Raw genomic sequence first — 17320 nt, 5'->3', positions numbered from 1 at the left:
CTCCCACTCTCTCTCTCTCTCTCTCTGTCTCTTTCTTTCTCTCCCTCTCTCTCTCTCTCTGTCTCTCTCTCTCTCTCTGCCTCCCTCTCTCTTCGCTCCTGTGCGATGAAGTAAAATCATTCATAGTAGGCCTATTTTTTTTTTTACTCAGTAACGGATGTGATTTAAAATGTAGCTAATTACAATACTTAACAGTATAGTATAGATTTTAAAAACGACTTAAAAAGTAGTAAGTTCATCAAATAACTACTCAGTTACAGTAACGGGGGTAAATGTAATTCGTTACGTTACACCTCTGTGTAGGTGACAGTAAGGAAACAGAGACATTTCGTCCATCTTAATTTAGTCAATGGTTTCCTCTCATGTGTTCCTTTAGATCTTCGGCGGTCTGGTGTGGATCCTGGTGGCATCCACGCTGGTGGTTCCTGTTAATCCTCAGGGCTGGGTGATGTTTGTTTCAGTCTTCTGCTTCGTCATGACGTTTATCTGGATGGTTGTGTTTGCGTGCGGAGGGCATCAAAACAGAGGAATCTGGGCTGCAGCAGTAAGTCCGACACATATTTTGATCTAGAACAAAGGTTAAATTAACAGGTTGAAGATTTGACATTCGATCTCAGTTTGTACATGTTAATGATAAGTCCTCTATGCACACCAAAGTTAGCCATGGAGTGCCACAAGGTTCAGTGCTTGGGCCGATTCTCTTTACATTATATATGCTTCCTCTGGGAAATATCATAAGGAAACACTCCATAAATGGTCATTGCTATGCAGATGAGGTTCAACATGTTTTTCTCTTCAATCATTAAAATATTTCCTTCATTGTAAACATATTCAGAACTCAACAAACAAGTCTGTGAATGCACAGAGTCACCATGACACACCGGTTTCTCATCAGATTGTCCAACAGTGTGTGTGTTAGAGTGTGTGTGTGTGTGTGTGTGTGTGTGTGTGTGTGTGTTTGTGTGTGTTTTGACTCAATGTCAGTGCAGAAACTGAATGTCTCGTTAATCACATCTCCACTCCCTGTTGTCCCTCTTCTTCGTTGGTGCCCCTCCTTCCTGTGTTACAGGACTTTGGGTATCACGGAATCGCCGCCTTCTTCTACCTCAGTGCCTCTGTGGCGTTGGCCAAAGTGACACTGGACATGAGGGGTGGGACAAGCTTCCAAAACTACCAGCTGGACATCTCTGCTGTGGTGAGTCAGAACAGAACCACACCTGCACATGGAGGACCATACACCTGAAAGACTCAAACCTGCTGAGAAATCCTCCGATTGGCTTTAAACCTGTTCTGTCTGAACTCCCATTGGTCAGAATCATCACAGCAGTCGGATGTTTCTGTGCAGCCCACGGAGGTCAAAGCTGGTTTGGGTTGGGAGGCGATGGATTAATGAACACGTTGAAGAGGACAAGGGTCAAAGTGATAAAGGGTCAAAGTGATAAAGGGACAAAGTGTTAAAGGGTCAAAGTGTTAAAGGGTCAAAGTGATAAAGGGTCAAAGTGTTAAAGGGACAAAGTGTTAAAGGGACAAAGTGATAAAGGGTCAAAGTGTTAAAGGGTCAAAGTGTTAAAGGGTCAAAGTGTTAAAGGGACAAAGTGTTAAAGGGTCAAAGTGTTAAAGGGTCAAAGTGATAAAGGGTCAAAGTGTTAAAGGGACAAAGTGTTAAAGGGACAAAGTGATAAAGGGTCAAAGTGATAAAGGGTCAAAGTGTTAAAGGGACAAAGTGTTAAAGGGACAAAGTGATAAAGGGTCAAAGTGTTAAAGGGTCAAAGTGATAAAGGGTCAAAGTGATAAAGGGACAAAGTGTTAAAGGGTCAAAGTGTTAAAGGGTCAAAGTGATAAAGGGTCAAAGTGTTAAAGGGACAAAGTGTTAAAGGGACAAAGTGATAAAGGGTCAAAGTGTTAAAGGGTCAAAGTGTTAAAGGGTCAAAGTGTTAAAGGGACAAAGTGTTAAAGGGTCAAAGTGTTAAAGGGTCAAAGTGATAAAGGGTCAAAGTGTTAAAGGGACAAAGTGTTAAAGGGACAAAGTGATAAAGGGTCAAAGTGATAAAGGGTCAAAGTGTTAAAGGGTCAAAGTGATAAAGGGTCAAAGTGATAAAGGGTCAAAGTGTTAAAGGGACAAAGTGTTAAAGGGTCAAAGTGTTAAAGGGTCAAAGTGTTAAAGGGTCAAAGTGTTAAAGGGTCAAAGTGATGAAGGGTCAAAGTGATAAAGGGTCAAATTGTTAAAGTGATAAAGGGTCAAAGTGATAAAGGGTCAAAGTGTTAAAGGGACAAAGTGATAAAGGGTCAAAGTGTTAAAGGGTCAAAGTGATAAAGGGTCAAAGTGTTAAAGGGTCAAAGTGATAAAGGGTCAAAGTGTTAAAGGGACAAAGTGTTAAAGGGACAAAGTGATAAAGGGTCAAAGTGTTAAAGGGACAAAGTGTTAAAGGGTCAAAGTGTTAAAGGGTCAAAGTGATAAAGGGTCAAAGTGTTAAAGGGACAAAGTGTTAAAGGGACAAAGTGATAAAGGGTCAAAGTGATAAAGGGTCAAAGTGATGAAGGGACAAAGTGATGAAGGGTCAAAGTGTTAAAGGGACAAAGTGTTAAAGGGACAAAGTGATAAAGGGTCAAAGTGTTAAAGGGACAAAGTGTTAAAGGGTCAAAGTGATAAAGGGTCAAAGTGTTAAAGGGTCAAAGTGTTAAAGGGACAAAGTGTTAAAGGGACAAAGTGATAAAGGGACAAAGTGATAAAGGGACAAAGTGTTAAAGGGACAAAGTGATAAAGGGTCAAAGTGATAAAGGGTCAAAGTGTTAAAGGGACAAAGTGATAAAGGGTCAAATTGTTAAAGTGATAAAGGGTCAAAGTGATAAAGGGACAAAGTGATAAAGGGTCAAAGTGTTAAAGGGACAAAGTGTTAAAGGGTCAAAGTGATAAAGGGTCAAATTGTTAAAGTGATAAAGGGTCAAAGTGATAAAGGGTCAAAGTGTTAAAGGGACAAAGTGATAAAGGGTCAAATTGTTAAAGTGATAAAGGGTCAAAGTGATAAAGGGACAAAGTGTTAAAGGGACAAAGTGTTAAAGGGACAAAGTGATAAAGGGACAAAGTGATAAAGGGACAAAGTGTTAAAGGGTCAAAGTGATAAAGGGTCAAAGTGTTAAAGGGTCAAAGTGTTAAAGGGACAAAGTGTTAAAGGGACAAAGTGATAAAGGGACAAAGTGATAAAGGGACAAAGTGTTAAAGGGACAAAGTGATAAAGGGACAAAGTGATAAAGGGACAAAGTGATAAAGGGACAAAGTGTTAAAGGGACAAAGTGATAAAGGGTCAAAGTGATAAAGGGTCAAAGTGTTAAAGGGACAAAGTGATAAAGGGTCAAATTGTTAAAGTGATAAAGGGTCAAAGTGATAAAGGGTCAAAGAGTTAAAGGGACAAAGTGATAAAGGGTCAAATTGTTAAAGTGATAAAGGGTCAAAGTGATAAAGGGACAAAGTGATAAAGGGTCAGATTGTTAAAGTGATAAAGGGACAAAGTGTTAAAGGGACAAAGTGATAAAGGGACAAAGTGATAAAGTGATAAAGGGACAAAGTGATAAAGGGACAAAGTGTTAAAGGGACAAAGTGTTAAAGGGACAAAGTGATAAAGGGACAAAGTGTTAAAGGGACAAAGTGTTAAAGGGACAAAGTGATAAAGGGACAAAGTGATAAAGGGACAAAGTGTTAAAGGGACAAAGTGATAAAGGGTCAAAGTGTTAAAGGGACAAAGTGTTAAAGGGACAAAGTGATAAAGGGACAAAGTGATAAAGGGGCAAAGTGTTAAAGGGACAAAGTGTTCAAGGGTCAAAATGTTAAAGGGACAAAGTGATAAAGGGTCAAATTGTTAAAGTGATAAAGGGTCAAAGTGATAAAGGGACAAAGTGTTAAAGGGACAAAGTGTTAAAGGGTCAAAGTGATAAAGGGTCAAAGTGTTAAAGGGTCAAAGTGTTAAAGGGTCAAAGTGATAAAGGGTCAAATTGTTAAAGTGATAAAGGGTCAAAGTGATAAAGGGTCAAAGTGTTAAAGGGACAAAGTGATAAAGGGTCAAATTGTTAAAGTGATAAAGGGTCAAAGTGATAAAGGGACAAAGTGTTAAAGGGACAAAGTGTTAAAGGGACAAAGTGTTAAAGGGACAAAGTGATAAAGGGACAAAGTGATAAAGGGACAAAGTGTTAAAGGGTCAAAGTGATAAAGGGTCAAATTGTTAAAGTGATAAAGGGTCAAAGTGATAAAGGGACAAAGTGATAAAGGGTCAGATTGTTAAAGTGATAAAGGGACAAAGTGTTACAGGGACAAAGTGATAAAGGGACAAAGTGTTAAAGGGACAAAGTGTTAAAGGGACAAAGTGTTAAAGGGACAAAGTGATAAAGGGTCAAAGTGATAAAGGGACAAAGTGATAAAGGGACAAAGTGTTAAAGGGTCAAAGTGATAAAGGGTCAAAGTGTTAAAGGGTCAAAGTGTTAAAGGGACAAAGTGTTAAAGGGTCAAAGTGATAAAGGGTCAAAGTGTTAAAGGGACAAAGTGATAAAGGGTCAAATTGTTAAAGTGATAAAGGGTCAAAGTGATAAAGGGACAAAGTGTTAAAGGGACAAAGTGTTAAAGGGACAAAGTGATAAAGGGACAAAGTGATAAAGGGACAAAGTGTTAAAGGGTCAAAGTGATAAAGGGTCAAAGTGTTAAAGGGTCAAAGTGTTAAAGGGACAAAGTGTTAAAGGGACAAAGTGATAAAGGGACAAAGTGATAAAGGGACAAAGTGTTAAAGGGACAAAGTGATAAAGGGACAAAGTGATAAAGGGACAAAGTGATAAAGGGACAAAGTGATAAAGGGACAAAGTGTTAAAGGGACAAAGTGATAAAGGGTCAAAGTGATAAAGGGTCAAAGTGTTAAAGGGACAAAGTGATAAAGGGTCAAATTGTTAAAGTGATAAAGGGTCAAAGTGATAAAGGGTCAAAGAGTTAAAGGGACAAAGTGATAAAGGGTCAAATTGTTAAAGTGATAAAGGGTCAAAGTGATAAAGGGACAAAGTGATAAAGGGTCAGATTGTTAAAGTGATAAAGGGACAAAGTGTTAAAGGGACAAAGTGATAAAGGGACAAAGTGATAAAGTGATAAAGGGACAAAGTGATAAAGGGACAAAGTGTTAAAGGGACAAAGTGTTAAAGGGACAAAGTGATAAAGGGACAAAGTGATAAAGGGGCAAAGTGTTAAAGGGACAAAGTGTTCAAGGGTCAAAATGTTAAAGGGACAAAGTGATAAAGGGTCAAATTGTTAAAGTGATAAAGGGTCAAAGTGATAAAGGGACAAAGTGTTAAAGGGACAAAGTGTTAAAGGGTCAAAGTGATAAAGGGTCAAAGTGTTAAAGGGTCAAAGTGTTAAAGGGTCAAAGTGATAAAGGGTCAAATTGTTAAAGTGATAAAGGGTCAAAGTGATAAAGGGTCAAAGTGTTAAAGGGACAAAGTGATAAAGGGTCAAATTGTTAAAGTGATAAAGGGTCAAAGTGATAAAGGGACAAAGTGTTAAAGGGACAAAGTGTTAAAGGGACAAAGTGTTAAAGGGACAAAGTGATAAAGGGACAAAGTGATAAAGGGACAAAGTGTTAAAGGGTCAAAGTGATAAAGGGTCAAAGTGTTAAAGGGTCAAAGTGTTAAAGGGACAAAGTGTTAAAGGGACAAAGTGATAAAGGGACAAAGTGATAAAGGGACAAAGTGTTAAAGGGACAAAGTCATAAAGGGACAAAGTGATAAAGGGACAAAGTGATAAAGGGACAAAGTGATAAAGGGACAAAGTGTTAAAGGGACAAAGTGATAAAGGGTCAAAGTGATAAAGGGTCAAAGTGTTAAAGGGACAAAGTGATAAAGGGTCAAATTGTTAAAGTGATAAAGGGTCAAAGTGATAAAGGGACAAAGTGATAAAGGGTCAGATTGTTAAAGTGATAAAGGGACAAAGTGTTACAGGGACAAAGTGATAAAGGGACAAAGTGTTAAAGGGACAAAGTGATAAAGTGATAAAGGGTCAAAGTGATAAAGGGACAAAGTGTTAAAGGGACAAAGTGTTAAAGGGACAAAGTGTTAAAGGGACAAAGTGATAAAGGGTCAAAGTGATAAAGGGACAAAGTGATAAAGGGACAAAGTGTTAAAGGGTCAAAGTGATAAAGGGTCAAAGTGTTAAAGGGTCAAAGTGTTAAAGGGACAAAGTGTTAAAGGGACAAAGTGATAAAGGGACAAAGTGATAAAGGGACAAAGTGTTAAAGGGACAAAGTGATAAAGGGTCAAAGTGATAAAGGGTCAAAGAGTTAAAGGGACAAAGTGATAAAGGGTCAAATTGTTAAAGTGATAAAGGGTCAAAGTGATAAAGGGACAAAGTGATAAAGGGTCAAATTGTTAAAGTGATAAAGGGTCAAAGTGTTAAAGGGACAAAGTGATAAAGGGTCAAAGTGTTAAAGGGAAAAAGTGATAAAGGGTCAAAGTGATAAAGGGTCAAAGTGGTGAAGGGTCATAGTGATAAAGGGTCAAAGTGATAAAGGGTCAAAGTGTTAAAGGGACAAAGTGTTAAAGGGTCAAAGTGTTAAAGGGTCAAAGTGATAAAGGGACAAAGTGATAAAGGGAGAAAGTGTTAAAGGGTCAAAGTGATAAAGGGTCAAAGTGTTAAAGGGTCAAAGTGTTAAAGGGACAAAGTGATAAAGGGACAAAGTGTTAAAGGGACAAAGTGTTAAAGGGACAAAGTGATAAAGGGACAAAGTGATAAAGGGACAAAGTGTTCAAGGGTCAAAGTGATAAAGGGTCAAAGTGTTAAAGGGTCAAAGTGTTAAAGGGACAAAGTGATAAAGGGACAAAGTGTTAAAGGGACAAAGTGTTAAAGGGACAAAGTGTTAAAGGGACAAAGTGTTAAAGGGACAAAGTGATAAAGGGACAAAGTGTTAAAGGGACAAAGTGTTAAAGGGACAAAGTGTTAAAGGGACAAAGTGATAAAGGGACAAAGTGTTAAAGTGATAAAGGGTCAAAGTGATAAAGGGTCAAAGTGTTAAAGGGACAAAGTGATAAAGGGTCAAATTGTTAAAGTGATAAAGGGTCAAAGTGTTAAAGGGACAAAGTGATAAAGGGACAAAGTCTTAAAGGGACAAAGTGTTAAAGGGACAAAGTGATAAAGGGACAAAGTGATAAAGGGACAAAGTGTTAAAGGGACAAAGTGATAAAGGGTCAAAGTGTTAAAGGGACAAAGTGTTAAAGGGACAAAGTGATAAAGGGACAAAGTGATAAAGGGGCAAAGTGTTAAAGGGACAAAGTGTTCAAGGGTCAAAGTGTTAAAGGGACAAAGTGATAAAGGGTCAAATTGTTAAAGTGATAAAGGGTCAAAGTGGTAAAGGGACAAAGTGTTAAAGGGACAAAGTGTTAAAGGGACAAAGTGTTAAAGGGACAAAGTGATAAAGGGTCAAAGTGATAAAGGGACAAAGTGATAAAGGGTCAAATTGTTAAAGTGATAAAGGGTCAAAGTGATAAAGGGTCAAAGAGTTAAAGGGATAAAGTGATAAAGGGTCAAATTGTTAAAGTGATAAAGGGTCAAAGTGATAAAGGGACAAAGTGATAAAGGGTCAGATTGTTAAAGTGATAAAGGGACAAAGTGTTAAAGGGATAAAGTGATAAAGGGACAAAGTGTTAAAGGGACAAAGTGATAAAGTGATAAAGGGTCAAAGTGATAAAGGGACAAAGTGTTAAAGGGACAAAGTGTTAAAGGGACAAAGTGATAAAGGGTCAAAGTGATAAAGGGTCAAAGTGGTGAAGGGTCATAGTGATAAAGGGTCAAAGTGATAAAGGGTCAAAATGTTAAAGGGACAAAGTGTTAAAGGGTCAAAGTGTTAAAGGGTCAAAGTGATAAAGGGACAAAGTGATAAAGGGACAAAGTGTTAAAGGGTCAAAGTGATAAAGGGTCAAAGTGTTAAAGGGTCAAAGTGTTAAAGGGACAAAGTGATAAAGGGACAAAGTGTTAAAGGGACAAAGTGTTAAAGGGACAAAGTGATAAAGGGACAAAGTGATAAAGGGACAAAGTGTTCAAGGGTCAAAGTGATAAAGGGTCAAAGTGTTAAAGGGTCAAAGTGTTAAAGGGACAAAGTGATAAAGGGACAAAGTGTTAAAGGGACAAAGTGTTAAAGGGACAAAGTGTTAAAGGGACAAAGTGTTAAAGGGACAAAGTGATAAAGGGTCAAAGTGTTAAAGGGACAAAGTCTTAAAGGGACAAAGTGATAAAGGGTCAAATTGTTAAAGTGATAAAGGGTCAAAGTGATAAAGGGACAAAGTGATAAAGGGTCAAAGTGTTAAAGGGACAAAGTGTTAAAGGGTCAAAGTGATAAAGGGTCAAATTGTTAAAGTGATAAAGGGTCAAAGTGATAAAGGGTCAAAGTGTTAAAGGGACAAAGTGATAAAGGGTCAAATTGTTAAAGTGATAAAGGGTCAAAGTGATAAAGGGACAAAGTGTTAAAGGGACAAAGTGTTAAAGGGACAAAGTGTTAAAGGGACAAAGTGATAAAGGGACAAAGTGATAAAGGGACAAAGTGTTAAAGGGTCAAAGTGATAAAGGGTCAAAGTGTTAAAGGGTCAAAGTGTTAAAGGGACAAAGTGTTAAAGGGACAAAGTGATAAAGGGACAAAGTGATAAAGGGACAAAGTGTTAAAGGGACAAAGTCATAAAGGGACAAAGTGATAAAGGGACAAAGTGATAAAGGGTCAAAGTGTTAAAGGGACAAAGTGATAAAGGGTCAAATTGTTAAAGTGATAAAGGGTCAAAGTGATAAAGGGTCAAAGAGTTAAAGGGAAAAAGTGATAAAGGGTCAAATTGTTAAAGTGATAAAGGGTCAAAGTGATAAAGGGACAAAGTGATAAAGGGTCAGATTGTTAAAGTGATAAAGGGACAAAGTGTTAAAGGGACAAAGTGATAAAGGGACAAAGTGTTAAAGGGACAAAGTGATAAAGTGATAAAGGGTCAAAGTGATAAAGGGACAAAGTGTTAAAGGGACAAAGTGTTAAAGGGACAAAGTGATAAAGGGACAAAGTGTTAAAGGGACAAAGTGTTAAAGGGACAAAGTGTTAAAGGGACAAAGTGATAAAGGGTCAAAGTGATAAAGGGACAAAGTGATAAAGGGACAAAGTGTTAAAGGGTCAAAGTGATAAAGGGTCAAAGTGTTAAAGGGTCAAAGTGTTAAAGGGACAAAGTGTTAAAGGGACAAAGTGATAAAGGGACAAAGTGATAAAGGGACAAAGTGTTAAAGGGACAAAGTGATAAAGGGTCAAAGTGATAAAGGGTCAAAGAGTTAAAGGGACAAAGTGATAAAGGGTCAAATTGTTAAAGTGATAAAGGGTCAAAGTGATAAAGGGACAAAGTGATAAAGGGTCAAATTGTTAAAGTGATAAAGGGTCAAAGTGTTAAAGGGTCAAAGTGTTAAAGGGACAAAGTGATAAAGGGACAAAGTGTTAAAGGGACAAAGTGTTAAAGGGACAAAGTGTTAAAGGGACAAAGTGATAAAGGGACAAAGTGTTAAAGGGACAAAGTGTTAAAGGGACAAAGTGTTAAAGGGACAAAGTGATAAAGGGACAAAGTGTTAAAGTGATAAAGGGTCAAAGTGATAAAGGGTCAAAGTGTTAAAGGGACAAAGTGATAAAGGGTCAAATTGTTAAAGTGATAAAGGGTCAAAGTGATAAAGGGACAAAGTGTTAAAGGGACAAAGTGTTAAAGGGACAAAGTGTTAAAGGGACAAAGTGATAAAGGGACAAAGTGATAAAGGGACAAAGTGTTAAAGGGTCAAAGTGTTAAAGGGTCAAAGTGTTAAAGGGACAAAGTGTTAAAGGGACAAAGTGATAAAGGGACAAAGTGATAAAGGGACAAAGTGTTAAAGGGACAAAGTCATAAAGGGACAAAGTGATAAAGGGACAAAGTGATAAAGGGACAAAGTGATAAAGGGACAAAGTGTTAAAGGGACAAAGTGTTAAAGGGACAAAGTGATAAAGGGTCAAAGTGATAAAGGGTCAAAGTGTTAAAGGGACAAAGTGATAAAGGGTCAAATTGTTAAAGTGATAAAGGGTCAAAGTGATAAAGGGTCAAAGAGTTAAAGGGATAAAGTGATAAAGGGTCAAATTGTTAAAGTGATAAAGGGTCAAAGTGATAAAGGGACAAAGTGATAAAGGGTCAGATTGTTAAAGTGATAAAGGGACAAAGTGTTAAAGGGATAAAGTGATAAAGGGACAAAGTGTTAAAGGGACAAAGTGATAAAGTGATAAAGGGTCAAAGTGATAAAGGGACAAAGTGTTAAAGGGACAAAGTGTTAAAGGGACAAAGTGTTAAAGGGACAAAGTGATAAAGGGTCAAAGTGATAAAGGGTCAAAGTGGTGAAGGGTCATAGTGATAAAGGGTCAAAGTGATAAAGGGTCAAAATGTTAAAGGGACAAAGTGTTAAAGGGTCAAAGTGTTAAAGGGTCAAAGTGATAAAGGGACAAAGTGATAAAGGGACAAAGTGTTAAAGGGTCAAAGTGATAAAGGGTCAAAGTGTTAAAGGGTCAAAGTGTTAAAGGGACAAAGTGATAAAGGGACAAAGTGTTAAAGGGACAAAGTGTTAAAGGGACAAAGTGATAAAGGGACAAAGTGATAAAGGGACAAAGTGTTCAAGGGTCAAAGTGATAAAGGGTCAAAGTGTTAAAGGGTCAAAGTGTTAAAGGGACAAAGTGATAAAGGGACAAAGTGTTAAAGGGACAAAGTGTTAAAGGGACAAAGTGTTAAAGGGACAAAGTGATAAAGGGACAAAGTGTTAAAGGGACAAAGTGTTAAAGGGACAAAGTGTTAAAGGGACAAAGTGATAAAGGGACAAAGTGTTAAAGTGATAAAGGGTCAAAGTGATAAAGGGTCAAAGTGTTAAAGGGACAAAGTGATAAAGGGTCAAATTGTTAAAGTGATAAAGGGTCAAAGTGATAAAGGGACAAAGTGTTAAAGGGACAAAGTGTTAAAGGGACAAAGTGTTAAAGGGACAAAGTGATAAAGGGTCAAAGTGATAAAGGGTCAAAGTGTTAAAGGGACAAAGTGATAAAGGGTCAAATTGTTAAAGTGATAAAGGGTCAAAGTGATAAAGGGTCAAAGAGTTAAAGGGATAAAGTGATAAAGGGTCAAATTGTTAAAGTGATAAAGGGTCAAAGTGATAAAGGGACAAAGTGATAAAGGGTCAGATTGTTAAAGTGATAAAGGGACAAAGTGTTAAAGGGATAAAGTGATAAAGTGATAAAGGGACAAAGTGTTAAAGGGACAAAGTGATAAAGTGATAAAGGGTCAAAGTGATAAAGGGACAAAGTGTTAAAGGGACAAAGTGTTAAAGGGACAAAGTGTTAAAGGGACAAAGTGATAAAGGGTCAAAGTGATAAAGGGTCAAAGTGGTGAAGGGTCATAGTGATAAAGGGTCAAAGTGATAAAGGGTCAAAATGTTAAAGGGACAAAGTGTTAAAGGGTCAAAGTGTTAAAGGGTCAAAGTGATAAAGGGACAAAGTGATAAAGGGACAAAGTGTTAAAGGGTCAAAGTGATAAAGGGTCAAAGTGTTAAAGGGTCAAAGTGTTAAAGGGACAAAGTGATAAAGGGACAAAGTGTTAAAGGGACAAAGTGTTAAAGGGACAAAGTGATAAAGGGACAAAGTGATAAAGGGACAAAGTGTTCAAGGGTCAAAGTGATAAAGGGTCAAAGTGTTAAAGGGTCAAAGTGTTAAAGGGACAAAGTGATAAAGGGACAAAGTGTTAAAGGGACAAAGTGTTAAAGGGACAAAGTGTTAAAGGGACAAAGTGATAAAGGGACAAAGTGTTAAAGGGACAAAGTGTTAAAGGGACAAAGTGTTAAAGGGACAAAGTGATAAAGGGACAAAGTGTTAAAGTGATAAAGGGTCAAAGTGATAAAGGGTCAAAGTGTTAAAGGGACAAAGTGATAAAGGGTCAAATTGTTAAAGTGATAAAGGGTCAAAGTGATAAAGGGACAAAGTGTTAAAGGTACAAAGTGTTAAAGGGACAAAGTGTTAAAGGGACGAAGTGATAAAGGGACAAAGTGATAAAGGGACAAAGTGTTAAAGGGACAAAGTGTTAAAGGGACAAAGTGATAAAGGGACAAAGTGATAAAGGGACAAAGTGTTAAAGGGACAAAGTCATAAAGGGACAAAGTGATAAAGGGACAAAGTGATAAAGGGACAAAGTGTTAAAGGGACAAAGTGATAAAGGGTCAAAGTGATAAAGGGTCAAAGTGTTAAAGGGACAAAGTGATAAAGGGTCAAATTGTTAAAGTGATAAAGGGTCAAAGTGATAAAGGGTCAAAGAGTTAAAGGGACAAAGTGATAAAGGGTCAAATTGTTAAAGTGATAAAGGGTCAAAGTGATAAAGGGACAAAGTGTTAAAGGGTCAGATTGTTAAAGTGATAAAGGGACAAAGTGTTAAAGGGACAAAGTGATAAAGGGACAAAGTGTTAAAGGGACAAAGTGTTAAAGGGACAAAGTGTTAAAGGGACAAAGTGATAAAGGGACAAAGTGATAAAGGGACAAAGTGTTAAAGGGACAAAGTGATAAAGGGTCAAAGTGTTAAAGGGACAAAGTGTTAAAGGGACAAAGTGATAAAGGGACAAAGTGATAAAGGGGCAAAGTGTTAAAGGGACAAAGTGTTCAAGGGTCAAAGTGTTAAAGGGACAAAGTGATAAAGGGTCAAATTGTTAAAGTGATAAAGGGTCAAAGTGATAAAGGGACAAAGTGTTAAAGGGACAAAGTGTTAAAGGGACAAAGTGTTAAAGGGACAAAGTGATAAAGGGTCAAAGTGATAAAGGGACAAAGTGATAAAGGGTCAAAGTGTTAAAGGGTCAAAGTGATAAAGGGTCAAAGTGTTAAAGGGTCAAAGTGTTAAAGGGACAAAGTGTTAAAGGGACAAAGTGATAAAGGGACAAAGTGTTAAAGGGACAAAGTGATAAAGGGACAAAGTGTTAAAGGGACAAAGTGATAAAGGGTCAAAGTGTTAAAGGGACAAAGTCTTAAAGGGACAAAGTGATAAAGGGTCAAATTGTTAAAGTGATAAAGGGTCAAAGTGATAAAGGGACAAAGTGATAAAGGGTCAAAGTGTTAAAGGGACAAAGTGTTAAAGGGTCAAAGTGATAAAGGGTCAAATTGTTAAAGTGATAAAGGGTCAAAGTGATAAAGGGTCAAAGTGTTAAAGGGACAAAGTGATAAAGGGTCAAATTGTTAAAGTGATAAAGGGTCAAAGTGATAAAGGGACAAAGTGTTAAAGGGACAAAGTGTTAAAGGGACAAAGTGATAAAGGGACAAAGTGATAAAGGGACAAAGTGATAAAGGGACAAAGTGTTAAAGGGTCAAAGTGATAAAGGGTCAAAGTGTTAAAGGGTCAAAGTGTTAAAGGGACAAAGTGTTAAAGGGACAAAGTGATAAAGGGACAAAGTGATAAAGGGACAAAGTGTTAAAGGGACAAAGTCATAAAGGGACAAAGTGATAAAGGGACAAAGTGATAAAGGGTCAAAGTGTTAAAGGGACAAAGTGATAAAGGGTCAAATTGTTAAAGTGATAAAGGGTCAAAGTGATAAAGGGTCAAAGAGTTAAAGGGAAAAAGTGATAAAGGGTCAAATTGTTAAAGTGATAAAGGGTCAAAGTGATAAAGGGACAAAGTGATAAAGGGTCAGATTGTTAAAGTGATAAAGGGACAAAGTGTTAAACGGACAAAGTGATAAAGGGACAAAGTGTTAAAGGGACAAAGTGATAAAGTGATAAAGGGTCAAAGTGATAAAGGGACAAAGTGTTAAAGGGACAAAGTGTTAAAGGGACAAAGTGATAAAGGGACAAAGTGTTAAAGGGACAAAGTGTTAAAGGGACAAAGTGTTAAAGGGACAAAGTGATAAAGGGACAAAGTGTTAAAGGGACAAAGTGTTAAAGGGACAAAGTGTTAAAGGGACAAAGTGATAAAGGGACAAAGTGTTAAAGTGATAAAGGGTCAAAGTGATAAAGGGTCAAAGTGTTAAAGGGACAAAGTGATAAAGGGTCAAATTGTTAAAGTGATAAAGGGTCAAAGTGATAAAGGGACAAAGTGTTAAAGGGACAAAGTGTTAAAGGGACAAAGTGTTAAAGGGACAAAGTGATAAAGGGTCAAAGTGATAAAGGGTCAAAGTGTTAAAGGGACAAAGTGATAAAGGGTCAAATTGTTAAAGTGATAAAGGGTCAAAGTGATAAAGGGTCAAAGAGTTAAAGGGATAAAGTGATAAAGGGTCAAATTGTTAAAGTGATAAAGGGTCAAAGTGATAAAGGGACAAAGTGATAAAGGGTCAGATTGTTAAAGTGATAAAGGGACAAAGTGTTAAAGGGATAAAGTGATAAAGGGACAAAGTGTTAAAGGGACAAAGTGATAAAGTGATAAAGGGTCAAAGTGATAAAGGGACAAAGTGTTAAAGGGACAAAGTGTTAAAGGGACAAAGTGTTAAAGGGACAAAGTGATAAAGGGTCAAAGTGATAAAGGGTCAAAGTGGTGAAGGGTCATAGTGATAAAGGGTCAAAGTGATAAAGGGTCAAAATGTTAAAGGGACAAAGTGTTAAAGGGTCAAAGTGTTAAAGGGTCAAAGTGATAAAGGGACAAAGTGATAAAGGGACAAAGTGTTAAAGGGTCAAAGTGATAAAGGGTCAAAGTGTTAAAGGGTCAAAGTGTTAAAGGGACAAAGTGATAAAGGGACAAAGTGTTAAAGGGACAAAGTGTTAAAGGGACAAAGTGATAAAGGGACAAAGTGATAAAGGGACAAAGTGTTCAAGGGTCAAAGTGATAAAGGGTCAAAGTGTTAAAGGGTCAAAGTGTTAAAGGGACAAAGTGATAAAGGGACAAAGTGATAAAGGGACAAAGTGTTAAAGGGACAAAGTGTTAAAGGGACAAAGTGTTAAAGGGACAAAGTGATAAAGGGACAAAGTGTTAAAGGGACAAAGTGTTAAAGGGACAAAGTGTTAAAGGGACAAAGTGATAAAGGGACAAAGTGTTAAAGTGATAAAGGGTCAAAGTGATAAAGGGTCAAAGTGTTAAAGGGACAAAGTGATAAAGGGTCAAATTGTTAAAGTGATAAAGGGTCAAAGTGATAAAGGGACAAAGTGTTAAAGGGACAAAGTGTTAAAGGGACAAAGTGATAAAGGGACAAAGTGATAAAGGGACAAAGTGTTAAAGGGACAAAGTGTTAAAGGGACAAAGTGATAAAGGGACAAAGTGATAAAGGGACAAAGTGTTAAAGGGACAAAGTCATAAAGGGACAAAGTGATAAAGGGACAAAGTGATAAAGGGACAAAGTGTTAAAGGGACAAAGTGATAAAGGGTCAAAGTGATAAAGGGTCAAAGTGTTAAAGGGACAAAGTGATAAAGGGTCAAATTGTTAAAGTGATAAAGGGTCAAAGTGATAAAGGGTCAAAGAGTTAAAGGGACAAAGTGATAAAGGGTCAAATTGTTAAAGTGATAAAGGGTCAAAGTGATAAAGGGACAAAGTGTTAAAGGGTCAGATTGTTAAAGTGATAAAGGGACAAAGTGTTAAAGGGACAAAGTGATAAAGGGACAAAGTGTTAAAGGGACAAAGTGTTAAAGGGACAAAGTGTTAAAGGGACAAAGTGTTAAAGGGACAAAGTGATAAAGGGTCAAAGTGTTAAAGGGACAAAGTGTTAAAGGGACAAAGTGATAAAGGGACAAAGTGATAAAGGGGCAAAGTGTTAAAGGGACAAAGTGTTCAAGGGTCAAAGTGTTAAAGGGACAAAGTGATAAAGGGTCAAATTGTTAAAGTGATAAAGGGTCAAAGTGATAAAGGGACAAAGTGTTAAAGGGACAAAGTGTTAAAGGGACAAAGTGTTAAAGGGACAAAGTGATAAAGGGTCAAAGTGATAAAGGGACAAAGTGATAAAGGGTCAAAGTGTTAAAGGGTCAAAGTGATAAAGGGTCAAAGTGTTAAAGGGTCAAAGTGTTAAAGGGACAAAGTGTTAAAGGGACAAAGTGATAAAGGGACAAAGTGTTAAAGGGACAAAGTGATAAAGGGACAAAGTGTTAAAGGGACAAAGTGATAAAGGGTCAAAGTGTTAAAGGGACAAAGTCTTAAAGGGACAAAGTGATAAAGGGTCAAATTGTTAAAGTGATAAAGGGTCAAAGTGATAAAGGGACAAAGTGATAAAGGGTCAAAGTGTTAAAGGGACAAAGTGTTAAAGGGTCAAAGTGATAAAGGGTCAAATTGTTAAAGTGATAAAGGGTCAAAGTGATAAAGGGTCAAAGTGTTAAAGGGACAAAGTGATAAAGGGTCAAATTGTTAAAGTGATAAAGGGTCAAAGTGATAAAGGGACAAAGTGTTAAAGGGACAAAGTGTTAAAGGGACAAAGTGTTAAAGGGACAAAGTGATAAAGGGACAAAGTGATAAAGGGACAAAGTGTTAAAGGGTCAAAGTGATAAAGGGTCAAAGTGTTAAAGGGTCAAAGTGTTAAAGGGACAAAGTGTTAAACGGACAAAGTGATAAAGGGACAAAGTGTTAAAGGGACAAAGTGATAAAGTGATAAAGGGTCAAAGTGATAAAGGGACAAAGTGTTAAAGGGACAAAGTGATAAAGGGACAAAGTGTTAAAGGGACAAAGTGTTAAAGGGACAAAGTGATAAAGGGTCAAAGTGATAAAGGGACAAAGTGATAAAGGGACAAAGTGTTAAAGGGTCAAAGTGATAAAGGGTCAAAGTGTTAAAGGGTCAAAGTGTTAAAGGGACAAAGTGTTAAAGGGACAAAGTGATAAAGGGACAAAGTGATAAAGGGACAAAGTGTTAAAGGGACAAAGTGATAAAGGGTCAAAGTGATAAAGGGTCAAAGAGTTAAAGGGACAAAGTGATAAAGGGTCAAATTGTTAAAGTGATAAAGGGTCAAAGTGATAAAGGGACAAAGTGATAAAGGGTCAAATTGTTAAAGTGATAAAGGGTCAAAGTGTTAAAGGGACAAAGTGATAAAGGGTCAAAGTGTTAAAGGGACAAAGTGATAAAGGGTCAAAGTGATAAAGGGTCAAAGTGGTGAAGGGTCATAGTGATAAAGGGTCAAAGTGATAAAGGGTCAAAGTGTTAAAGTGATAAAGGGTCAAAGTGATAAAGGGTCAAAGTGTTAAAGGGACAAAGTGATAAAGGGTCAAATTGTTAAAGTGATAAAGGGTCAAAGTGATAAAGGGACAAAGTGTTAAAGGGACAAAGTGTTAAAGGGACAAAGTGTTAAAGGGACAAAGTGATAAAGGGACAAAGTGATAAAGGGACAAAGTGTTAAAGGGTCAAAGTGATAAAGGGTC

The 17320-nt window shown here is 37.3% G+C and overlaps 1 protein-coding gene across 1 annotated transcript in view; it reads left to right on the top strand.

The window, feature by feature from the left end:
• Positions 1 to 17320, top strand: part of LOC136180955 (myelin and lymphocyte protein-like) — a 150750-nt gene that overhangs the window by 14559 nt on the left and 118871 nt on the right. The window contains exons 2-3 of the mRNA XM_065960824.1: positions 377 to 544; positions 1070 to 1195. Of these exons, the coding sequence (XP_065816896.1) occupies positions 377 to 544; positions 1070 to 1195 (294 nt within the window). The remainder of the gene's footprint in view (positions 1 to 376; positions 545 to 1069; positions 1196 to 17320) is intronic.

Source organism: Labrus bergylta, chromosome 1 (assembly GCF_963930695.1).
Source record: "Labrus bergylta chromosome 1, fLabBer1.1, whole genome shotgun sequence".
NCBI lineage: Eukaryota > Metazoa > Chordata > Actinopteri > Labriformes > Labridae > Labrus > Labrus bergylta.
The sequence above is the reverse complement of the archived record's forward strand: the minus strand, read 5'-3'. Positions and strand labels throughout refer to the sequence as shown.